The sequence below is a fragment of the Chroicocephalus ridibundus genome, chromosome 1 (genome assembly GCF_963924245.1).
Source record: "Chroicocephalus ridibundus chromosome 1, bChrRid1.1, whole genome shotgun sequence".
Lineage (NCBI taxonomy): Eukaryota > Metazoa > Chordata > Aves > Charadriiformes > Laridae > Chroicocephalus > Chroicocephalus ridibundus.
Window position 1 is genome coordinate 101,691,195 of NC_086284.1, and position 26,392 is coordinate 101,717,586.

The following is a 26,392-nucleotide window of genomic DNA, read 5'->3' on the forward strand; positions in this document are numbered from 1 at the left end:
GAACTCCCAAATTGTGCACAATGCTCATTGTATCCACATTGGAATAAGATGTGGGGGAGTGAAAATGCTCGGATCTGTGTCTTTTAGCTTCATTTGGCTTTGGGTTGGTCCCACCCAGAGAGAAACCAGGAACAGACCCAGTGAAGAAGCCATGCTCCAAAAGCAAGACATCTTCAGTGGGCAGCGAAGAGAGGAGCAGAGGGCCTGAAGCTTCAGAGGTGAAACCTGCTTCAGAGCAAGACTAGACCTTTCAGCATCAGCCGGTGCCCAGCTCACATGCAGAGCCACCCTCTCCCAGCACTGCTGCCTCTGCCCTCCAGCCGCTCTCAGGTCACTCGACTGCCTGCAGTGGTACCAGCTTTGGGCTGAGCACGTCCCTTAAGCCAAGGCATAAGTTAAGGAGCTGTTTGCACACACCAAGAAAACAGCCTATCTAAGGCTGCTGGGCTGCAGCCTCAGAGGCCAGTTTGAAACCCCCAGCACAACTCAATGCCCTGGAAGGGGCGAGTTATCCATGCCGGAGCAGCATTGCCCCGCCGTAAAAATGGGAACAGCATTGCACAGCCTTGAGCTAGGACTCAGGTCAGGCCAACAACAATGAAACAGACCTTATGAACGCATCAGAAAATAGATCCCTGGGCTGCTGCACTACAGACAGACTGGCAGACACTGGCATGACCCAGATGAGACCCAAATTCCCTCTTACCTCACCCTCTGCCTCTTTGTTTCTACATCTGAAAAAGCGAACACAAAGTTCCCCTAGACTTCAACTGTACAACTCTGTAACAACTTAGACTCATTTTATAGGCAATTTGCATGGATGTGAACAATTACAGAGAAGGCACATCAACAGAGAATCAAGCCCTGCATCTAATGTTGGTAATGCACTTAATAATAACAACCCCACTTTCCTGGAAGAGAACATTAAACCTGTTCAAAATACAGTATTTTTTCCAAATGATAGTATTTCTTCCCTCCTACATCATATCTACCTTAATCATCTGACTCCCACAGAACTGGCTCGGCTTCAATGACAGTCTCCTCTACTTGTTTAAAAGTCATGTTATTTCCACTGCCATCAAAAAGGCATGATTTTCAAGTGAAGTTATTAAGTTTCCAATACAAGGAACATTGCGTGGGTGCTACTGATTCTCAGGAATGAAGAAGAGATTCCCTTACTTTAACAGAGGATTAGGTCTTCCTTCTCTCCAGGGCCAGGAGACATCTTTATTTATTGTAGTCTTTTGTCTCTCTCCCAAGAAGTGAAGCCCATGTCCCCCTGCCAGCCCAATGATCTAACCCTGGATCCATCAGAAAGAAACTGGAGACCTTTCCTCAGAGTGTCCATTATGGTGCTGGATGAACAGAAAAATGCTCGGTTATTTTAACTAGCTTGCATACATCCAAAGTCTTCTAGCCAAAACATAAAAGATGAAGGGTAGTATACGAACCCATAAGGCCATCCCACTTACCTATCTGCAAACCAGAGTCCAAATGAACCTGATCCATTAAAGCTAAGAGCTGTTAGGTCTGACCCACATGTCTGATTCCCACCCTGCTACTAAGGCCCTCATATGGGACACGGGAGAAAAATTTTGGACTACTTTCTGAGAAAGCTCAAGTGAAAAAAAAAATCTGTTCAATTCTGACCTACAGCTTTTCACCTCAAGCTTTGTATCTGTGCATTATGGACTTTAATCAACTTAAATGAGTTTTAACTAGTTTTATACCAGCCCCCATGTGTAAGTACGGACTTTGTCAAGTGACACCAGTCTATTAATTTTGTGACACTGATCTGAACTGAGAACTGAGAAATTAATCTCAAACCAATTCTGTGTTTTGTGAGAGTTTCAGCTTCTTTTCCACACAGACCTCTCAGCAGCTGTCAAATCACTGCAGGTCTTCATTTGCTGAACCCAGCCTCCCTGAAGTTTCACTTCATTAGCTGCCCCTTTCACAAGATCTTTCAGCTCTATTCAGTCCCTCTGAATTCAGCAGGATGAGCAGACAGAGGGACGTTCCAGCTGCTACAGTAGAAAAGGTTTATGAAAACTGTATTATGCAGCACCTACACTATTAATGAATTAAATCCTTCAGGTTCAGTCTTAAAACACTGCCACTGTTTCAAAACCTGTCAGAGCCCCTTAATCAAATTACAGCCTTCATTCAGCTCAAGATTATACCTGATGGTGTGTCAGTTTGACATACAGACATCTGTCATTCTCTGACAAGGAGAGAAAGAGAAAAGAACAGACAAAAGGAAAAAATAAAGAAAGTTTTCTCATCTTCCCCACTGTCCTCCCCTTAAGGCAGATCTGCCACATAGAGGCCAGATTTACATTCAACTCAGATTTACCTGAGCTGATCACCTCAAGCGCTGAATTGTACAATCAGTAGCAGGAGTGTTACCAAGACCAGGACCCGAAGGGCTCAGGACACAGAAAATGCACACACATCCTTCCTGAACATGGGAAACTTGCTCTGCTCTTGTAGCTCACATTCATGTGAGCTACAGTTCACAACTTCTCCAGCTATTGTTATTCGCATTCTAGGTTGTGTTCTGATGCTGGCAACCAACAGGTACACCCTGAGAGTTATGCCTCTCCGTGTTGCCATAAAACACTGAGATTTAGGACTAACATTTTCTGGAATCAAACCATCTTTCTCAAGTTCTCTGTGACAGGTTGTGAAGTTATACTAACCTAACAGGCAGAAGGGGCATGCCTGCTCCTATGTCACCCACTTCTCCACAGCTTCAGTTTTCCATCCTACAGCATTTTTGCTTAGCCTGGATGCTGCTGCTGCGCATCCTGGATCTGTGCTGCTCCTGCATTGCAGTCCTTCGGGGAAGTGCAGCATGGAAGTGGGTTAGCCTAGTCTTTGGGTTAGCCTAGAGAATTTGTCCCCTCTAGAGTATCAAAGCCTAATGCAAAACAAAGAATCAGCCCTCAGCCCCACCCGCTTAGGTGGTCATGGCCCCTGAGGTCTTGTCCCACTGAGCCATCCACTCTGCTCATGGGTGGCTCAGCCGATTGACCCTCTGCTTCCTCACGCTTGGCACAATAGGAACAGAAAAGGAAAATTCAGACCCGCCCTTTCTTCTTGTCCCCTGTCCTGTCTGGGGAAAAAGAAAAGGTGCTCTTGACCACTCAAGATGCAGCTCTCTACTTCACATTTCTCAGTGTATCCTTTCCCACAGCCCCTTCCTGACTGCAGCAGGAAAGACTCCTTTTCTAAGTGATGCTTTTCCCAAGAAGAAGTGTTCTCTCTTGGTCTCATTACTGTCTACACAGGGAGCTTCTTTTTGTCCCATCTCAGACAGATCCATCCTGCTGCAGAGTCTAAAGACTTTATACAGCACAACTAAAAAGTAGCAGAAGAGATCCATAGCCTCCCTGCATCAGGAAAAATATGTGTCGGATGCAATGGCTGGCTCTTTTTTATCTTTGATCCATGCTAATCCCTGTTTGTATTAAAAAGACAAGGTCAAAAATGCCTGTCTGGAATTTCAGATGAAAACTACCGAGTTTTAACTGTCATTGGAGTTTATTCTTCAGTATCTTGCCTCTGTAAAAACTGAAAAGTTCCATTTTGACCGTTCTTACCCAAAACAGAAACAGTCCACAGTTATTGAGGTCTCAGGTAATGAGAACCTTGAAAATAAGCACATGATTCTTATTCTTGCTGTAGAGATGTAATGACAAGTAAGATGTGCTTCTGGAAGTGCTTCGGCATTCGGCATGGATCGGACCCATGGTTTTATGCCCTGCTAAACTGCATTGCCCAGGTAGGAGATGAAGGACCAAGTCAGTCCATTTACCTGAAATGGAGGAGAATCATCAGCTGTGCTTAAGACATGTCCACATCTTTAGTTTCAGACTAATTCCAAGGAAATCGTTCCTCCAACTGAAATATGGCAACAATAACCTTAAGCTCTTGTGTGGAAAACATCTAGTCTGAATCAGAAGAGCAGGAAGCCTGTCTAGACTCTTGGATGATGACAGAATTAAGCTGCAGGAAGTTTAAACTATTGCTATATGATGGCACCAAGTTGTAACAGTGACCAGTCTGATTGCCTATTCACTTCTGTTTCCTTTTTTAGATGCCGCGTTCATGTTGGTTTACTGTGGGCTTGCATTCTCATCAGAAGGGTGAGGCAAACAGAGAGCAGGGCTCAGACCTCTCTCCGTGCAGTCAGTCCCTCTGTCAGCATCTCTCCCTGGCTTGGAGTCAAACTGACTTAAAACAGGAGATTAAAACTGGCCAGCTAAAGTTGTTACTGCCCCCCACCAGCCTCCTCTTCCTTTTGGTGAACATTATCACAGTTGGTGCTGTTTTAATGGACACCATTTCTGCTGCACCCTGTGGTTTCCCAGGGTATCTACACAAATTTTCCAAACCCCCTAGTTCGGATCGCATAAACGTGGAGTTAGTAAGTGGGTGCGTTGCAGGATTTGTGTAGAAGGTGCAACCCAGGGCACTAGCCTTTAGTTTAGGCTCCCCTTTGACTGCGCAGTGGAAGTGTCGGTGCCCTGCTGGGTCAGCACCCCCCCTCAGGTCCCAGAGCAGCTGATGCCAAGCTCAGCACAGCCTGCACCGACCCCAGCCACATGCCAGTAGGTGTAAGTCATGCAAAAAAAAAAAAAAAAGGGGGGGGGAACTGGTTGTTTTCTCAGACACACCTGAGGAAATGAATTGCAGGGAATCATTTATCCCTCATTGTTTTTCAAGCCTTCTTCCAAGTATGCAGTCAAAAGTGGCAGAGGCCCACACCTGCTGATTGCGTGGAGAAGCCATGGCAAGGCAAAACACCTCTCAGAGTCTTTCAGTGCTCTTCTAATCTTGGGTCTGTTTGTTTTATAGGTAACTTGTAAAATTATTTTTGCTTTCAGCCTAGAGCCCCAAGGCAGTCATCACTCAAAACTGGGGTGTACGGTTACTCCTCTCATCCTACTTCTTTCCCAGAAGCTTTTGCTCCAGACATATCAGGGCTCATGGAAGATCCCTTCTGCCTGACCCGTATTGCCCAGCAGTTCCCTGGGTCAGGGGAAAACCTCCAGCAACAGGAGGAGACTGCCTTTAGTGCTCTTTCACACCACCGAGGCAGTACAATGTATCACTAACACATCCAAGGATCTAGTCCATTAACTTTTAAAATTAGCTTACGAAGGGAGATGGAAGTGCTTGTGGGAAAATGACATTCAAAACTTCTTGCAAATCCAGACTGTCCTCCTCTAAAGCATCATACCTCATCAGTTATACTTGCGGCTTTCTCTCTTAAATATGACAGTGTAAAAAGGCTGCAAAGTGAATTTTGTTCTGCAGCTGCCATCTTAATCTCCATCTTTCTCCTGTTAGCAACAGAGCCGCAAGCTACAGCATTATTCAGGAGTTTTGCAGTGTCAGGGCTCTGATTGTGCTCCCTCTTTTGAGATATTTGTTCACAGCAATTCAGTTCAAGGTACAACAATAACCCAAACAGCAGCAGGCCAGCCTGAGCTGGCTTGAATGTGGCATCATATGTAGTGGAAAGCTGTTGTGGTATTGTTGCTAGGTATTGCAGAGTTCATGAAGATGAATTATACCTTTTAGATATGAATAACCCAACTCACGACATCCTCATTACCTTTGGCTGATTTCCTTTGGATGAGTTCTTTTGTTGAAACTCCATTTGTATTCCCACACTTGGATTCACAAACATTAATGTGAATCAGCAGTCAGAAAAAGAACTGGAGAAATTCCCCAAAGGTAAAGGGTCCTGAAGAGCAACTCCATTCCAACAGAGACTTTTGCAGCTCACTACCATTCAGACTTAAGCTGCTCCCCTCCAGAAGCCAAGAAACACAGAAGAAGGTATTTTTGACTTCTCGGAACCTTGGATTGGGCCATCACCCTGTCATTGGCTTTGGACTCATCAGCTGGCTAGTTTACAGCCCGTAGAAATGGGATCATTGGTTAGCCCAAAAGGCACACATCACAACTAGAACAGTCAGTTCACCAGGGGAAAATATCATATTTCTCTTTCTCATTATCAGTCAGGAAGGTGAACGAAATATTAATTGGCTTCTCCTTCCTTCCTCCTCCTCCACACACATCGACACACAAACAACCTGTCCAAGTTCACAAAGGGATTTGTTAAATGAAAGCCTTCATACTTGACCAAACTTTGAGGAATGCTCCCTGAAATACTGGGCTTGAAGCCTGTACTCAATCATGGGAGCAGCATATGATTAGCTGCGCTTTTATCCCTGTGCTGGCATCTGAGAGGATCATAGGTTTTTTTCCGTTAGTACGCCTGGTGAAATCAGAGCAAACCCTTTGCTCTGTGATTAATAATGTGTTAAGCCACAGTTCCAAATTATTTCAACTTTTCAATGGTTATGGGAACATTTACAAGACTGATGGCTGGACTGTATACTGCCAACAGGCTGAAAGAGCTATCATTTATTACAGAGTTTTCCTGCTGCCAAGATGTGTAATACTACCCCGGTAAACTATGCAGAAAAAGAATTATGAGTTTTGGTACAGCATTTTCCCAAATTAGAAATCAAGTGAAGCTTTCTGCACTACAAATGTTTTTGGTGGGAGGAAATGCCGTTAAACTTTTCCAAAAATTTTAACCCCAAATATTTCCATGCTGTGATTGTGCAACAGAATTTCGCTCACTGTGTTGTCTGATTTAATCCCATCATACCTCAGTATTTTGTGGTAATTTGTTGTTCAGGTTAATCATATGCTTATAACAGCCTGATCTATCCATCATTTCCTAGTTATTTTCTTGTAACAACTTCTTAACTGTCCCAGTGCCTCTCTGAAGTCTGCTAATTGTCTTCCCACTTCTGACAGTTAAATTCTCTTCTCCTCCCCTCGTATGACAGAACTAATTTTCAATTGATGATAATCAACCTATCTCATTAAGCATTTGAAGAGACTGAGGATTTCCAAGGCTTACACATCAAGGATTTGCTATTTTGGGTATAGGAGAACGACAAAATCACTGACCTCGGTATCGCCGTACATCTCTGCATATCTGTATGTGTGTGCGCGCCTGTGCACGTGCCACAGCCTCATGTTATCACAGCACCCGCAGGCAAAATCTCCATTATTCTCAAAGTAGAAATTTTTCATTTGTGATTAAAAGAGGGGGAGAGCTCCACTGCGCAGAGAACAGGAAAAGGCTGAGGAAGCACAACTGTGACTCCAGGAAAACACATTTGCGTTCCATAACGTGACCCATCTCATCCGCCTTCTGTTCCCAAAACAAGCTCTCCAGCTTTGTCATCCATACCCTGCTCTGCTTAAAGCAAAGGAGAGCAATGATCTTAGGAAAGATTTTGAGCTCTGCTGAGACTCTGGTAACAAGCGGAACCTTGCCTTGTGTCGAAATAACAGGATCTGAAAAAAAATGCTATTTCAAAAATTAGCTCTCCATGAAAACTGCCTCAGTGCTTTAGGCCAAAATATCCTCCTGGCTCACATCAAATGACAGCAGATAGCCAGCATGCCCCCAAATGACTATCAAAATGTATGCATCCTCACCACAGTAGCATTTCTTTGCTACACACCTTCAATAAGGCCTCAGGACAAGCCACTGTTCTCTGCCTCAATTTCCCCATTGGTAAAACAACAATAATGATATTTCCCTTCCTTTGAGACTTTCAGATAAAAGGTCACGGGAAACAAGAGCCAAACATTACTAATACTGTCCTTTCTGAGCCTTAATAATTTGTTCCCTGCTGAGCTTCTAGATTCCGGTGCAAACTTATTGGCATAATACATTCTGTGCTTGTATTGTTGTATTTGCATTGACCTCAATTTCCAGCAAAATCAGAATAAAATGTAATTTTAAAATTGATAGGAAACACAAGAAGCAAAGAAGCTGGGTTGTACCGAATGAGTATCAGCAGGTAATGCTCCATGCACATAGGACCCAGCACATGCCACTTCTGTAGTTGCTCTTAAAACAATGTCTAATGTCAGGGTTTGGGCTTTTTGGGGTGCAGCAACATTTTTCAATTCAGTTCCAGTGCTCATTCCCATGCTGGGAATAAGTGATCACAGTTTATTCTCCCATTTCTCTTTAGAAATGTGCGATTAAAAAGAGTGAGTCTTCATTCTTTGAGACAGCTCTGTCCCTGCTGATCTCAGATTAGCCAGGCAGGAGTTCAGCCTCGGGGGGTGTGATGAACACTTACTCACATCAGGGCCCAGGTCCTCAGCTGTACTTCAAGGAGAAGCATGGGGAAGAAGCCAAGGTGGCCCTATCAATCTGTCACCTGTCCCAGGAACACCTCCTGGGTTTAGTTAGATAATAAAATGCCTTGTGCAGAGTTTGTGCTTCTTTTATCTCTCTGGTTAAAAACATCTCTGCCTGGAGTAAGTACGAAGTGAAGGCAGTGACAGTTTATTTCATTTGGCAGCGAGGGAAAACTTATGTCATGGTGGGAGGAGAGAGAAGGGCTCACTGCATGGCACAGAGCTGGTTGGATTCGGTGTTTTCCTGATGCTTTCTTGAACTCCTCCCAAACTCACATGCCCTTCTTCAACCTGCCTTGTCTCCGAACTCTTATTCCTCCCCGGCATTGTGATTAACACTGTTTGAAGGAAGTACAGCTAGCTTTAAAGCCATTCCTGAACCCCCTACTACCCAAGCCTGCTTCACTGCAAGCACGAAGGAGAGAAGGGATCAGCAAGCTTTCACAGAGAGCAAGCCAAGTTTTATTTCTCTTTCCCATCCTGGAGGTTAAACATGCCTTAGGAACACAGCAGGAGCCAGAGGATGCTGCCTCACAAGCAGACATCTGCTACATTGCTTGGGACTTAGCAAGAATCCCATGAAAGTGTAAAACTGTGGAGATCTGAGTCAGGTCCACAGTCTGGAATAGCTATATCCTGGTGGAAGATGCTCCTGGTTTGAACTGCTGCTGACTGAGACTAGAATCTGGCGCCGTGCTTTCCATTTGCTATGGCATACATTTTTTAGAACCTCATGTTAAACACTCATATGCAATGTTAGAGACAGATCTCTTTAGCCGGAAATGCCTGGGGTGGTTTTTTTTTTCCCCTGTTTACCTCTGAAACTGGGAGCCTGATCTAGTTTATTCTCTGAGAAGCAGGATATCGTGAGAGTAAAGGATTTCCAGTTTTAGCCAAGCGCTCATTGTACAGAGCATATACCAATGAAGTGCTCCAAATTAGCAGTGGTCTGGCAGCAGTAATAAAAGCTGCGAGACTGTGTAATTGTGCTTGTCATGAAGAAGAATATAATCTGCAGCTGCTGTACAGAAATGCCTCAAATCTCTATGGGAGTCAGAAGAAAATCTAGCAAGCTACTACCCTCTAGCTCAAAGAGAGTTCAGGAAGGAATCATCTCCTTCAGATATTACACTCCTGCCGCAAACACACAGCATCCTGGGGTGTCTCATCTGCCCGCCCGCCCAGACATTTCAAAAGTTACTTTCGCAATAACCTCTTAACAATATTTTTCTGGGATTGTTTCTTTTTTTTCTCGGTTTATATAGATGCAGGCTTCAAAATCTTTGTAAGCTATCTCTTCTGGTAGAAGAGTGCCACCTCATGACTGATAGAGAGGAATGAAACAACCCGCAGCAGTAAAGCTGAAACCACTCAAGAGCCCGCAGCCAGGGAGGACTGGAACAGCTCATGCCCCCTGTACCCACCCAGCACCACAACACCCTGAGGCAAAACACTCCTTTGCCAAACAAGTGCTTTCTGATCATTGTTCCCGGAGAAAAAGCTTAACATCTTTGCTGAACCAAAGCCCATCCTCAGGGTTGAACTGAAACTCTATGATTCTATGATTAATTACTCGGAAGAAACAGACAACATTATGCAGGCCTTTATACAAGGTGCTGCTTGCTTCAAAAGCCCGGTCTTTTTTTTTCCAGACTCCTCTGGGGTATCTTGGGTACTCGCCTCTGGGAACTGCACAATTTTGAGTGCGAGCACCCTCTTTTCTTTTTTTTCCTCAGACAGCTTTCCACATACCCAGCCACCTCTTCTCGAGCTTGTTATTTTGTCCTTACTAAAACAACTAATTTTTCTCACCGCCTGAGATAATTGTTGTTAAACTAAGGAGAATTTTGGGGTCCTAAAAAACCCTAATGACTTCGTTCCTTCTGTGAATGAGGTGCACACATCAAAAAAACTCAGAATTTCTGCGCTCCATCAGCACTTGGAAATGTTCGTGGCAAAATCAGACACAGCATGTTCTCAAAGATTGATTTGTCTATGCTCCTCCCAGAAACAATTAGTTTAAATATTTACAATACATGAATAAGGAATAGACGAAAATATGTTTTGCTGGATTTTTGCTTCTTTTTTTTTTCCTTTTTAAATGAATTCAGGCATTGAGGAAAGTGCTAGATTGAAAAAGCTGGATCTTCAAGTGTGCTGTTCCTATTTTTCCCAGAATAGGAATATCAGCAGAGGAGTACTGAAGCTTTCCTATAATCCCAACTCTACTGCTGCTATTCTCCTTTATTGGACTCCTTGCTGAATGCTAGGCAGTAATTAAAGATCAGAATCAGCTTCTTCCTCACCTCAAATAGAACCAAAGTCAATTAAAACCAAGTATTAATTTTTCTAAAATGGTCCTTGATCTACTAGGAGGTATATTAATAGCACCTATTATCAGACAGGATGCCAAGCAGCTAAAATATGGATAAAAATTTTGACATAACTTGAATATTAAATAGTGTTTCAGAAGGGAAAGATTTTGCATCTCATTCCCTGAGGCAGTCAGTTTTTGCTCAGTCCTGCATTTCAAAAATATGCTGCTAAAGTTGTCAGATAGCCAATATTATTAATCTGAAAGCATCAACTCAATAAGTCTCATCCTACGAACTGAAAAAAAAGAAAAAAATTCAAAACCCACTTGCTATTCAGTGGGAGGATTTTAACAGCGCAGATGATTTTCTTTGCATAACTGCTAGAAGGCCTGCAAAAGTTCATCAAAAATCAGAGCTGCATGAAGTCTGTGATTGTCTGATTCTTCTGTTATGATAAAGATAACAATAGCTGAATCAATAAACCTAATTTAAATTTTAATTAAAGATTATTGTTATGACAGATGAATTTTTAAGCTTTCTGTGTTTAACAGTTTCCCTTAAAAAGATTTTTATAAAGGAGTTGACCAATCACACTAAATAGGAGCATGAACAAATCTTTCGTTGCCTAAACTCCCTCCCATTAAGAAAATGAAAGGGTATAAGGTCTACTATCCAAACCCATCATTTGAAATACTAACAAAACTAGCCCAGATATTCCTCCTCCTCTTCCCCCCAGAGCATGTAAGTCAGCTCTGGGACGTGTACAGTGTGGGGGTCCTTCAGACAGGACCAAAACACTGAGGCTCTTCAGCTCTTACACTAAAGACCTGTAAAACTGGTCGCTGGTGAGACCCCACCTGGAGTACTGCATCCAGCTCTGCAGCCCTCAGCACAAGAAAGACACAGACCAGTTGGAGTTGGTCCAGAGGAGGGCCACAAAAATGATCCAAGGGGTGGAACACCTCTCCTGTGAGGGCAGGCTGGGAGAGTTGGGCTTGTTCCACTCCAGAGGAGGGCCACAAAAATGATCCAAGGGGTGGAACACCTCTCCTGTGAGGGCAGGCTGAGAGAGTTGGGCTTGTTCCACCTGGAGAAGAGAAGGCTCCAGGGAGACCTTATTGTGGCCTTTCAATACTTAAAGGGGGCCTACAACATAGATGGGGACAAAATTTTTAGCGAGGCCGGTTGTGATAAGACAAGGGGTAATGGTTTTAAACTAAAAGAAGGTAGATTTAAACTAGATGTAAGGAAGAAACTTTTTACAATGAGGGTGGTGAAACACTGGAACAGGTTGCCCAGAGAGGTGGTAGATGCCCCATCCGTGGAAACACTCAAGGTCAGATCGGATGGGGCTCTGAGCAACCTTGTCTAGTTGAAGATGTCCCTGCTTGTTGCAGCGGGGTTGGACTAGATGACCTTTAAGGTCCCTTCCAACCCAAATTATTCTATGATTCTGTGAAAAACAGGGACATGCTTCGAGGTATGTGAGTAAAATTTCTCCACCTGCCAAGGGCTACACTGCCAACAGGTCATAGGAACTGGAACAGGGCTAGAGGCAGGTCCATGCTTAAGCCACCAGAGAGAAGAGAGGAGGAGCTGCCAGATGAATTAAGCACAGGTCCAACAACCATCACCAAAGGGCAGCACTTTCGAGGAGCTGAGCTTCACCCAAATGTCCGGAGAAAGGGCTAGATGCTGGTTTGCTTGGTTAAAGAACCAGAAAGCAGCTGTATCGTTATTAGCCAGTGCTACGGAGCTGGACTGATCCGGCTCTCACACAACCCCATGCCCAGCTGCTTTTTGTAGGCTGGCATGTGATAATAGCTGGCCTTCTCACATGGTAGCTATGACGGTTTCAGTGATGCTGTCAGGATTTAGAGCTTTCTTCTGAATACCACTGAGCACCTCTACACTAGTCCTCTTGGTACTCTTTCGGGTGAAATATAAATCAAAAATATCATCTCTGAAACTAAGATATCTTTAGAAAAACTGATTTCTTCAAGTTGTCTCTTCTAAAAGCAAGTACCACCTACCCACGTTTAGCTTGTTTTCCAGCCCACCTAAAAGGATACACTGTTATGAAACTGCCCAGGCAACCCCACTGAAATGTTTTGTTGCTAACCAAAAATCCAAGTGATTTTAGATAGAACATAATTTCTCTTTATTTTTGTTGCATTTCCAAACATCACTTCTCACCAGCATCTGCCTGGCAGAAACAAGTGCTTTATCCTGAACTCTCTTTCATCTCCTCCTCCGATTTCACAACAGCTAAACCAGGCTTCAGCAATGCCTTTAGCCACACACCTAGAAACAGCTACCAGAATACTTTGTGGGTGATTCACAGATTTTGTTGTCAAAAAGCTAGTGATCTTCCTTATTTCCTGAATTTTACAGCATGCCAAGCTGCGTGTTCACACTGTTTTGTCTTTAATCCTGGGTTCACAAACATTTCCAGAGTAAAATGTGACATTTTTATAACAAGCTCTAAGTCAGTAAAGTTCAGGATAGAGCAACCCTTGGATGTTCTGTTCTCTTTGTATCATTTTAAGAAGAGAAACAAAAGCCATCCAAACATGCAGACTCAAATTACGTGTTTAAGAAGTCGGCACAGCAAGAGGTGAAATAGATCACACGTATATTTTAATTAAACATTTATCTCACAGCCGTGACAGCACAAGTGTGCAGCAGGTACAAGCCATTACGGAAAATGCTTCTTTCACAGCAATCATCATTCCAACTAAAGGGGGTTTTCTCCCAGTCATCTCTTGGCATTGATGCTAATGTGGGATCTTAGCAATGCCCAAACATGCCTTGTTCAAGTTTCAGTCCCAGCTACTACTGTGTGCTAAATACATGTTCCTCAAGAGGGTTGCATGTGCTATGCATTATGTAGCATAGAGCAAATATAGCAGTCAGATATATTTTTCCACAAAAGATTGGCTATCTTAGAAGAGCTCTCACATAAACAATGCTTGTACCCCTTTCCAAGGCCAAATGCATTCAGGATCTATATTCTCAGCAGCTGAGCAGGCAACCTGCAGAGCTTCCAGCTCTACTAATGCCATCCCTGGTCATTGCCCTGAGATGATTGCTGCAGGTGCATCACAACGATTGCATCACAGAATCATAGAATGATAGAATGGTTCGGGTTGGAAGGGACCTTGAAGACCATCTAGTTCCAACCCCCCTGCCACGGGCAGGGACACTTCCCACTAGACCAGGCTTCTCAAAGCCCCATCCAGCCTGGCCTTGAACAGCCCCAGGGATGGAGCATCCACAACTTCTCTGGGCAGCCTGTTCCAGTGAAACATTGCATCTTGCAATGTTAGCCTGAACATTTTTGAGAAGAAGCAGTTCCCATCCAAACTGCATATCAAAGCTGGAGTTTTCAAAAAGACAGGGTTTTATCAAACTGTGAAGCTTAGAAGTGTTAGAGGATGCATTTTTCTTTTCTTCATTTCCTACCTGCAATTTATATCTATCCCTTTCCCGTATTCTGCCTCCCCAGCAAGGAGTGGAGAGAGAGGAACCTGCTTCTGTGGTGCTGATCTCATTTAGTCCTTGGGTTTATGCAGAACATAGAAGAGGATCTGTTCTACTGCTCTGTTCCCCAAGATGAGTAATGCAGCAGCTCAGGCAGCTCCTTCTTCACCCTTCTTTTATCCAAAACCAGATTTTCTGTGGCCCTCCACCTCTTCATAAAAGGTGAGGGAAAGAGCAGGGGACTCACAGCCCATGGAGGAAAAGGGTGTCCCTTTAGCTTCTCTCAGCCTGAGATCAGGCTGCAGGAAGCCAGATGTGGCAGAGAACCCCTTCACACCAGTGTGCAGCTGAGCATACCCCACCATCCTCTCCTCTCCTGGTGTTTTTATGAGATGTTTTTCCCCAGTAGCAGTGAATCTAGTGACTGAAGAGAGACCATAAAACAGACTAAGCCCAAAGTGCTTTCAAATGCCGAGGTAACCAAACTGGAATATTTGAGCGAACTATGTATTTCCTGAGGTTCTCCGGTATAAGAATTAAAGATGTTGCTTATGACTGTGGAAAAGAAATAAGAAGCCAACAGGAGCTCATGCAAAGTCTGTGATTCTTGCTGGCTGGTCATGCTCTCTTTGATGGAAGCAACCTGGTGAGAGAGATGGATAGGTGCAAAAACATAAACAGGACTATGAGCCTCAATGTACTGCCAGGGGTCTTCTCCACACCCCCTGCCACCAAGGATCCTCTCTGCTCCATGCTGTATCTCTGTCCTGGTGGGTTCAGGTTGCGCTGCTTAGAGAAAAATCCTACCAAGACCCTTCTCCGGCGAGGCGGCAGCAGGCAGCTCAGCTGGAGCCCGGTGCCTCTGCTGCCTGCTCCCGGCTGTTTGTCACGGAGTTGATGAGTAGGCTGCCTGCGCACCGCGCCAGGAGGAGAGCATCCCATCTGTGGGCCAAAATTCAGGAGGAAACCCATGGATCGATAGCAATGTATTTTTAAAAGGTCAGGACAGGTCTTCTGTTTACTCAGTACTTCCTATTTTGAAAGCAGAGCCACTGAAGCTACAACCGTGTACTGCAGCTTCTTTAAAACACGGTTCCCCTATATCTTCCTAGGTGGGTATCTGCTAGGAGAAATAAAGCGCTTGCCTGGTGCCGATTCAATGTCTGAGAAAGCACCGAATCTATAAATGTATCCCCACAGTCAAACACAGAGTCGGGTACAAAATCCTGGTACTTCATGTTCCAGCTCCACCGAATTAAGTCTCTCGTTTCCAAGGACTCTGAGTGCCAATTCTGGAACAAGCTTCTCTCTCTGGTCAGACACTGCTTTATTTGATATATTAAATTTCCCCAGATTTAGTCGACAGAAAAATGTAATCATCATCCATTTAAAAAAGCGCAGCTGAAAAAATGATTAAAATTCATGCACATCAGGCAGTTTGATTTGCTGGGCATGGCCTGAATATAAGGCTAAATGAAGGTTAAATATTGTCTGAAAAGTAATTGTACCATCTCTTTGAGAAGCGGTTTATTGAGAATGTGTATGGTACTGTTAGCTAAAAGTGGCAGCACGTTTGAGGTTGAATCAGACAAGATTTTCCGCCTTATGTGTGTACGATTCCTCAGACTAAGCTACATCTAACTGCAGTGTTAGAAAGCAAGAAAATAGACACAAAATGCTCAATGCAGTATATTTAATTCCTGATAGGAGAAATATTAACCAAGTAAATGAAACATTTCTAACTCAGCATTTTTCCATTGGAAAATATCATTACGCTGGCATTGAAATCTTCTACTGCAGTAAAAAAATGTGCATCTTTTTAATATTTTGAAAAAGACTAAAACGCGTCCACCTTTTTCTAATTTAGATGCTGCATTATACAACATATCACATTTGCAGAAGACAGAATGAAAATGTGTTTAACTTAAGAATTCTTAACTTTAAGAATTTAACTTACTATCAATTGCATTTTTTTATACTTGCTATTTGTTTTCACCTTGCTTAGAAAGAAATAGATTTTGGAGTGTCAGAAAGTCCCACTGACTTGACGCTACGGCTTCTCACCAGCTCAGTTTCCCGTGCATAGTCGCCTCTTAGGCAAACATGACCTAATAATAACACGTGCCTTCTCCCACAGGGGGTGTGATTTTATTACTGGGGGTGGTGGTCAGGCCAACAGCTCCAGCCCACTCAATGGCAACTTGCATTTTCTGATGTGGCGCTTGTCCCTGGTCCCGTCATCAGCTGTGAGACAAAGACAGCAGCTACCGCAAAGACCTCTGATCAGAATTCACAGATGGCGTTAGATCAAAGCTATAAAATTTCAAATATAGCGATCAGCTTCTTGGTCTGATTAAATAAGAAATACAAAAATAGAAATAGCAAATTACTCAATTTAGGGGGGAAAAAAACGCACCGGTTTTAACACTAAAAATGGAAAAAAAAAAAACAAACAACCAAACAAAAAAGCAATGAAAGTTAATTTCTTATATTCTTATGGGACAAAAAAAATCATCCCCACCCCTTCTTCTCTCACTCACACAGACAGTCCCTGCACCAGGGCCAGGGCCAGGAGTGGCCGTGCTGCAATGTAGCTGGGACATGGAGAAGACCATTCATAACCCACAACACAAGGATGTTGTGCACGGATTCCCAGGCACGCTGAAGCAAAGATACGGTGAAAATGCTTGCAGGCACCTGTCCAGTTTTTATTCCTTTCAACAGCTTTAGACATTGCTCAGGATGACATAAGCATCCAATTTCCAGGTGTGTTCTGAATCAAGTTATCAGAACCCCTGGGAATTTCCCATCACTAGCTCTGAAAGAGAGGTTATACATATTTATTGGGGTTTTACTGAAATAAATCTGAAAAAAAACACTGATTTCTTGTCAGATGTACATAAGTACAAAAAGGAGGGGGGAAATGTCTTACCAGAACACGGTATTTGCAACATTTTCCAGCAATGACAACTGATATTTTGGGCTTTACAAAAAGTGGCAAATTCAGGGTACAACATGATTTTTTTATCTTTTTTTTTTTAGCTTGATTAAAGAGAATGAATTAACTAATATGGAACATTTCTGACAATAACTTGGTGGCACTATGGAAATTTTATTCTAAATCTCTGTCCTTTTTTGAGGCAATCATTTTCACACCAGGGAGAATTGTTTAGTACAAATCCGACAGTGAAAGTCTAGATGAGGAAGAGAATATACAGCAAGCACATCTACCGCCTTTAAATCTCAGCACGTCCCTTGTGGCCCACCAAATAAAAGAGACCCAGCAAAGCTAGGTAATTTGCCAAAGCCCACACAGTGTCTGCAGGAGAACCAAGATATCAATCAGGAGTTCTTGACTCCTAGCCTTTTGCTTGTTTTTAATAGCACACATTGCTTTCTCATTCTCCTTAACACCTAAAAATAGCAGACTGACAAATCTCACACCAAATATATTAGAGACTAAAAGGTCACCTGGGCAGAGACCATCTCTCTGCCTTGTAGGATACTTAATGAACACAGGAGCAACGCCCAGATACAAACCTAGAAAGTCACTGTAACTTTTTTGAGCACCATACTGGTGCGCATTCATTTGATTAACTCAATATCGGTGCCATTATCACAGTGTTTAAGTAAAATTCTCTCATCTTCTCACCCTTGCCCCAGGCAAGGCGCAAAAGTCAGCTCTAAGGCTATGGGTCAGCACTTCCCCTTCTTCATAATTCCTACAGTAAACTAGTTTCATCGTGAACACTGACACAGAGGCCATAGAAATTAATCTCAAGGGGTACAAAATTTCCCTTATATTTAGGTTTGTTTTAAAAAAGTTCTAATCATACAAACGAACTTTTGACAAAGTAGATCAAAATCTCTACAGTGATAGTTCAGCAAAGGAAATTATGAATAAAGACAGGGTGAAAGTAATTTAACAGGAGCACCGCGTGTGCACATGGAAGTCTCAGCTCCCAGCTGGAGACCCCAGACCAAATTCTGTACTCCCGAATGTGCCCCCAGAAATGGGAACACCACTATTTTCTGGGCACACTTGAGTTCTCTGCTGCTGAGGCCTTACTCCAAACTGAACTGGGAAGCAAACTTCCCACGCAATGATTGAAAACTGGTCGTTCTTATGGGATATCCCATTCAACTTTTGCAGCGGAAAGTCTGCCTCGTTCTGCTAAGTCCCGGCAGAAAATTGCCAAACCCTGAAATCGGCTTGACATCGTGGCTGTCAGCCAAAAAGACGCAGACAGTAATGGGCTGTAACTCTTGCCCCTCTCATTTAATTTACAGTCCTTTTTTTATCACAGGAGTGGAATTTGGAAATAAAAAGTCCTGTGGTAATAAAGACGGCCCCAAATAAAACAAAAGTTGAATGAGGCTGTCCCTCTGTGTAGTCTGCAGCAGCCTGACCTGGAGCTGAAAAATCACTGTATTTTGGCCCAAATATGTATTTGATGCCATGATTCTGCAGTACCCTTTTGCCCATAACTTTTTTGTAGCATTTTGGTTTTGACGGCTCCCATCACAAAGCGAAATAATATATGGTAAGAGTGCATGACACAACATATTATTGTGTAAGCTACCATGAAATCTTAAATTAAGCGCGCTGTGAGGAAATGCATCAAGTCACACTGGGTCACCACACCAAACCCTTGTAGCACTGTAAGACAGTGCAAAGCATAAGCCTAAATAACAGTAGACAGCATGAACGAGCTATAACCTCAAAATAACTGCACAGGGAAACTTTTCAAGAGTAATGAATCTGGAGGTGGCATCAACTTTGTTATTAATTCTAATCAGTCAAGGGTGGGGTTATAACCTTACCCACGTACCGGCAACAGCTTAAGGGAATTATTCTGTCATTTTCATAGACTGCTTGGTGCAAATATTAAGCTTGATAAAATCTTTCATTCTAGCTGCAAGAAAAATTGCTGATGGGGTGCTATGAAATAGTGTCCATGCTCCCAGTCAGGCAGAGGGAGCCACCGCGCAGACCGTGCTCCAGAGAGGAACAACCCACATGTTGTCTGGAGCCAGGGCACGGTCCCACCTTCTTGTTGAAGCAAAAAGGACATAATGTCAGGGATGTGACCAAGCCCTCTACAGCCTAACCCATGGGCAGATGCCTCAGCACAGGTACCTTGTGGCAGGAGCCCAGCTGTTTGTCAAATTCAAAGCAGACAGAAAGTGGCTTAGCAGGCTGGCTCCTGATCTAGTTGCTAATTCCAGATACATGGAGCTAATCCGAGCACTGCCAGTAGGACCTTTTTTGTTCCCATCTGAAAGCAAAGCAATAAAAATGTTGCCATATCAGATTGGCTGCCTAAAAAAAAAAAAATCATTCTCCTTCACCTAATCCCCGTAATTTAGTTTGCCTCTTCCAGTATAACAAGGACCAAAATTCAACTTGCAACTCTGCCTGCATAGTTCTGACCCAGCAGTAGGGATGGGGGAGCGATAGGAACAGTATTTACCGTGGTGTGTCTCTTTCACAGAGAAGTGGCAACTCTTATGACACTGGTTACAGCCCACAAAGCCCTAACTGAACATTAAACATGATTAAAAAAACCCACAATGAAGTAAGATGGCAATTAATTTTACTTCTTAGGTAACTTTCCAAGCAATCAAGTATTTGCACAACACTCAGTCGTGATTCCCTAGCCTGTGCAAACATAAAACAAACAAACCACAAATATGTCATTAAGACCTAACAGAAAGCTGCAACATATACAACGGCTCATTACTGCTCATTAAAAATCCTTCCAGTTTAAAGGAGGGAGACAGCAGTTAAGGGCAACCATCAGAGGTCCCACCAGCTCATGGCGCATCTAAAACACAGTATGCAGCGAGGTGACCAGGTCCAAGCCCACAGCACTGTAGCCCTAATCCTGCCGCTGTCTTCCTCCCGTGCCAGGCAGCAGGGACACATGGTGCGGGGACCCCTGAAGCCCCCAGGATGGGTGGGATGGGGCAGCTGCCCAGCCCAGCAGGGATGCTCCTCCATCACCTCCTGCTGCCCAGCTTCAATCCATGCCCCTCACCACAGAACCTGAGAGTCCAGCCTCAAGGTTTTCATTGGGCTCTGACGCTCCTTCTCAAATAGACCGTTCCTTCCAGTTACAGTTTTAATTAATTTAGAATGAATTATTTGGGTCTCTTAATTTCCCGGCTTATTTTGAAGAAGTCCAATTAATGCTGAGCTAAGTAGCTCCAAAGGCTCCCCAGCTCTCGTCTGCCCTGAAGGGGTCCAATTAAAATGAGACACTAGTCAAAATGTCAAACCACAGTCATTTTTAAAGTCATTGTGCAACAGATCTATAGCTACATATAAACCACACAATTTCCGAATAAATCACACAATACTTGGAAACCTAAAGCGTAAAATGCCCTCACTCAAGATGCAGCCTCCCCTGTCAACCAAGAGCACGTTCAGAACTTACAACAAATAATAAAAGTCACATTTCTTTTCACAGGGCAATTAAAACCAGAGAGTATAATGAAACGTGTAAATTAGACCATAATATGTGATAAGGGCTTAAATGCAGGAAAGACAGCCCAAAAGCTCTGCTGACTGTGGAGCTGAAGGACCTCTGAGGCAGCGCAGGCAGAGACTGGTAAAGCCGTGCCATGCAGAGCTGCAGAGCTCCCTCTGTTCTGCTTCCAGGCACGCTGGCAATCACTGCAAGGGTCTCCACAACTGTGACGCATTTTAATCTGGAATCCTTGTGATCCACTTCTTACAAGTTTTTTTCTGTATTAGCTTTCTCAAACCTTTAGAGAGCATAATAAGGTCTCTCTCTCACACACATCCCTCACTTGATAAAGTCTTTTTCTTGATTTCAACTTACTTGCTTGAAAAATCCTAACTCTTTCATTCTAGCTCTGAAAGTATTTTGTCTAGCTATGGAAAAGAAATAGGTATTAAATCATTGTTGAATGGGAGACCAAATTAAAAACTGAGACAGGTCAAAATTTCAGATGAGGGTTTGGTTTTAATGAGGTGTAACTCTACCGTTAGTTCAATTAATCTTCTTGACTTCTGCAGAAAATTGCCCCCCTCTTTCCCACCAGTCAAATGAAGTTTTCCAACCAAAGCAGCAGGATCACTGAGTACTTGATCTGAGCAGAGGAAGGCAATACTGTTTCAAAGGGACTTCAATTTTTTTGTATTTAATCTCCTTGCCCTTGTAATGAAAACTCCGAATTTCCCACTCGCTTCAAAGTCAAATTTCAGCAGCAGAGAAAGGGATTAGAAAGACGTCAGTCTCAGGAATGGCACACCCCTTTGGGGAAACCCATCTGGGGGTCACTGGTCTCGGGGTGTCACAAAGGAGCTGGTAGGAGACCTGCCCAGGGGGGTGCCTGAGACATCAGGGAGGGCACCAGGACAGCAATGGTTGCTGCCGGCCCTCTCTGTCCCCAGCCTGCTGATGCCTTCCTCCAGGGGCAGGGAGATCCTGTCTTCTGGGTCTGCCCAGAAGAGCGCTGCAAACAAACAAATGACCTTCCTTTGGGGAAGCTGCTGCACAACTACCGCGTTTCTCGTATGTATAGTGCTCTGCGAGCCCCCATGTTCCTCTCCCTCTGTCATTTTGTGGGAAAGAAGATCTCCTTTAGACTAAAAAATCACACAGGAAATCTCACAAGAGACGATTTTTGTCATATGGCTTCATGTCCCTCCACCCTTCCCACCTGTGAAATGAACAGAAAGACGGTAAGCTCTTTTTTATTTCCTTTTGTCCGCTACTTGAGAATTGAAATGCAAACACGTCTTGTCCTGCAAAACCGAGAAAAAAGAAGGCTTCAGTGCTCCTGTCAGGCACAAGGAAAGAGAAATTAAGATCAGTAAGTACAATAGAAGCACACTCTCATTTCTGCCTGGCTGTAGCAGGTAGGTACGGTGCAGCGGTTTCACGCTAAAGCTTTCCCCGACAGTCGCCCCTCCGCAGGGTCTGGGGCGCTGCAGCACGCGGAGGGAAACGCTGGAAAAGGGCTGAAGTACCACAGTGTGGTAACAGCTGGTAAATGCCTTTCTGAACGTAACGTTACACGTGAAAAAGACAGAGCACCAAGAAACAGCAGTTTTCACCTGTCAGAAGCAAGCTATCTGAGCTTGGAGAGGAGGCACGAGAGAAGGAGGGCAGAATTATCTGGAGCAGTTTGCACAGCCCTGAAAAAGATCGGAGACATTAAACTACCAATGTTTGTTCTTCACAAGATTCTCCATGTGACTTTATCTGATGCCAGCAGTGCAGAGAAACAACGTGCATTTCTAAGGACTGCCATTTGTGCCCCTAAAATTAAACATTTTTTTTAGTTGCTTATGATTACCTTCTAAATAACTGATGTGGGGCAGGCTTGTCATGTACATTTTCCATAAGCCATCTGAGACTCGTCAGCGGGTGAGTTACTCGTTGATGAAATACAGGAAGAAGAACTGCATTTAATAAAGAAATGTTAATCTTTTTGTTCGCAGACTTACCATATACATGCTTACAGACTTACTATATACATGCACAGAAGGAAAGGGCATCAAGTAGGTTACACATTGTAAAATTGCTTTATAAACTCAACCTCATATGATGTCAAACCTATTTCTTTCCTAGCATATGTCTTTTTACAAACAATTCTCTGCCTATATGAATAAATAAGTAAGGATTTGTGAAAGCAGCGGGTCCTTATTACAGCACTTCTTGCTTCTCTGTTACAGGAATGACCTGCCAAGCTCGGAGTTCATACATTACGAGTGAGATCCTGTGGGGTTACCGTTTCACCCCTGTCCTCACTCTGGAGGATGGATTTTATGAAGTTGACTACAACAGTTTTCATGAAACATATGAGACCAACACACCAGTTTACAGTGCCAAAGAGCTGGCAGAGATGGCCAGCCGAGCAGAACTGCCCCTGACGTGGTCTGTTTCCAGCAAGCTGGACCAGCATGCTGAGCTGGAAACCGAAGAGGAAGAAAAGAATCAAGAAGACCAAAATGAAAGAAACGGTGATGTGGCCAACCTGGAGAATGAGTCCAAAGTGTAGAACCACCAGAGGCATAAGGGCCACACCACCTCTTTATCTTCTCCCTCTTTGCTCCCCTTTTTTTTCTCCAACACGCCTTTTTTTTTTCTTCCTTGTTATTCTTAATTCCAGGAAAATAAATACTTAAGATGTGAAATAGCCACCTGCCCAACTTAAACTCAAGAGATTCACAGACTAAACAAAGGCGTGGGTTAAAGCTGCAATACCCATTATCAATGGTGGAATCTCGACCCCCACCCTGGTAATGACTGCTGGCTTCCTCGGCACCCCTCTGAGTTCAGACCTCCAGGTTTATCCACAAAAACAACAGAAAAAAAAAAAAGTAATGGGAACATATACATGGGATTTAAAAGGAAAGTCTAATTAATGCTTATCAAAGAAATGGGCCTCGGCTCCAGTTTTTATGTATTTCAGGACAGTCTCACAAACTGGGTGACAAGCGTCTATGAAATGGGCCTTGCAGCTTTAAGACGAAGGTGAGCAGAGGGATCTGCAATCCAACACGATACTGTACATATGCCTTATGTAATTACTTTCTCTTTACATTTAGTAATAAACACCGCATGTACAAAAGTACTGTAGTAAAGAACTTCTAAATAATGTACATAGGTGTGTAATTAATGTAGGTTTAGAAACAGAGTTCTAGAAATATTGGGATGCAAAAACTAACTACCCATCAAGTAGGTATTTCTCTTCAAATATTTGGAGTGTAATATTGATTATTTTTTTTTCCCCTATATCTATGGCTCTTCTAGTGCATGACATTTTCTTCAGTGTACCAGACTGGCAGCTATTTAGAGTACCTCACTGTTTGCCAAACAGATCGTTTCGCTGACTCTAAAAAGCCATTAAGTCTGGGAGAGGGCAAGGTAGAGAAATTGTAACATAATTACTGATATACTGTGAAAATGTTTACAAATAAGGCAAACCGTTCCTGGTTATTTTTTTGGCAGTTCGACCTAAAATTTAGGCTGTGGCAAACTCACAGCAAACCAGAATTTCCTGTACACTCTGAATATAGCGAGCATGTTTCATGTGGAGGTATTATCCTTTATGTGCAATACCTAGGGAAACTCTCCCTTCTCCCCACCCAAACCATGGGATTTCAGCGGAGTAGTTTGCTACACAAACAGCACAAGCCATTGAAAACTGAACGTTGCACCTTAGCAAGTAGATTTTAGCTATACTCAGCTGGCAAAGAAACAGATGAATTTCATCTGAAGCCGTAATCAATGAAATCCATTTGTTGACAGCGCCGGTGCTTGGCCGGTCCGGCAGAGTCACGGGCGGTGCGACATCCCTGGGTATAAGCTTCAACAGGGTTTCTCAGCTAAACACACGGTTCCTGCCACCCGTGCTCAGGAGAGCGGTTCCCTGATGACTTTCTTCACCTTAGATTCGCTCCTTGGCTGCTGTAAATGCGTGTAAATCCTGTACATCCCGACTTGACGACTTTAAAATTAACGGGGCAGCGATAACTTGCATCGCTTACGCGGCAACGCTCACGCGAGTAGGGGAGCTGGTGAGCACGGCGACAGGGTCACGGACGCGCTCCCCGCGGGGCTGCTCACACGGTGCAGCATCGCCCAGTGCTAAGGACCACTCAAGTCAGGCCCAGCGTGCATAAAATACTGCCTGTTGAAAAAAACATTGCTTTCGGCGGGCTTTCGCTCAGGCCCATCGAGAGCAGCATTTCTGTCAGCGAAGGAGAAGAAGCTGCAGCCTTAATTTTGTTTTTTTTTATGCCTGCCTACTCCAGAAAGGAAGAATACACTGAAGAGAATCCGAAGCATTTTTGTACAGACTCATTTACGTTAAAATAGAAGAGAAAAAAAAAAAAATAATAACCTCAGGAGAAACTTAGTGGGCAGGTGGAAATTTTGCACTGTGATATAGCTTTCATATTAATTTCACACCGATTTTCGATTTTTTTTGCTGAAACAACTGCCCCTTGCTAGTTTTCACAGCGTGTGGCTAATCAGTGGGGTTTCTGCAGGTCCCGTAGCTGTGCTTCATCCTGAGATGGGCAGAGCAGGGTGTGGGGAAAGGGTTTTCACACCAAGGACTGGCAGATGAGGCCGAACGGAAAGAGGTTTTTGTTTCAGCTCTGAACGTTTTCCCTAGAAGGCTTTCACAAAGCAGCAGGATGTGAGGAATGGTGCAGAATATGGATTTTCGTTCCCCCCACCCGGGCTGGCTGATTCTGCCAACTTTGTGGTAAAGGCTACTTACGCTTAGCTTTTGTGAAACAGCACTCGTCTTTTGCTGCAGACCTTTCAAAGCCCGTTCTTCTGCCCCAGCATCAGCGGCTGCCGAGTGCTCCAGTTCACCCATCACAACCCGCCCGTCAGGCTACCCATGGCGGGTACTGAGCGTTTTGAAGGAAGGGGGGCTCCCCAGCTCCACTGGAAGACGGAAGCCCTAGAGCAGAGGAGCCGGGGGTGGGGAGTGCGGCACCGATAGCGACGAGCCGCCCGCGTGTGTCAGTCCTGGCTAAAGGTGCATGAGCTGAAAGCAAAGCATTCCTCTGAGGACAAACCTGCTTTTTGCTCTTGTAATTTACTGGGCCACCCTATTACTCATCGCTGCAGTTTAACAAAAGTTTGCATTAATTAGAACAGCAGCTCAGGGCCCTAATTCAACCTTTTTTGTGTCCTTCAGCACAAAAAAAAAAAAATAAAAAATAGACTTTCTGCCACTGGGGCATGCGCATGTGTAAGCTATATTTTTGTGAATAGGGCACTTAAAGCTTAAGGTGTGTGTGTTCGTCTCTTTCTCTCTCTCTCCCCTTGTATTTTACTGTCTTTGGTATTAATGTAGTATGGACTGTAAAGTTTATGAAATCTCAGTTTTGTAACATAAGCTTAAAAAAAAATAGAAGCCTCCAAAGCTTTCAATGGGGAAGCTTCACGTAAACTTTGTACTAGAATGTCCCTATCAAACACCTCTATTTTTCTACAATGATTGATTAAGCAGTTTAACAATGTATTTTGTGTCAATGATTTCAACTGAACTGGTAAAAAGACAATTAAGAATTGAATGCTGTTAATTAACAAAGGATTTTCAAGCCGTATATACTGAGTGGTGTTTTCATTAACAGTGAATAACTTACCCCGGGAACTTCATCTCCTAATCAAAAACAATATACTACGAAATATCAGTGCCATATGGGAATATTTTTGGCAAATCACACTTAAGGAACATGAATAATGCAACATCTTAATATAATTGACTACATAATTAATCAAGACCCATCTCTATGTACTTCATTAATACATTTTGATGTCTTTTTCTCAGAGTAT

General features: G+C 43.5%; 1 protein-coding gene across 3 annotated transcripts in view; it reads left to right on the forward strand.

Moving 5' to 3' along the window:
- Window positions 1-26,156, forward strand: part of KCNJ6 (potassium inwardly rectifying channel subfamily J member 6) — a 170,225-nt gene extending 144,069 nt beyond the window's left edge. For all 3 annotated transcript variants that reach the window (XM_063345554.1, XM_063345563.1, XM_063345572.1), the window contains exon 4: window positions 22,765-26,156. In XM_063345554.1, coding sequence (XP_063201624.1) covers window positions 22,765-23,090 — 326 coding nt within the window. In that variant the 3' untranslated portion in view covers window positions 23,091-26,156. The remainder of the gene's footprint in view (window positions 1-22,764) is intronic.
- The last annotated feature ends 236 nt before the right edge of the window (window positions 26,157-26,392 follow it).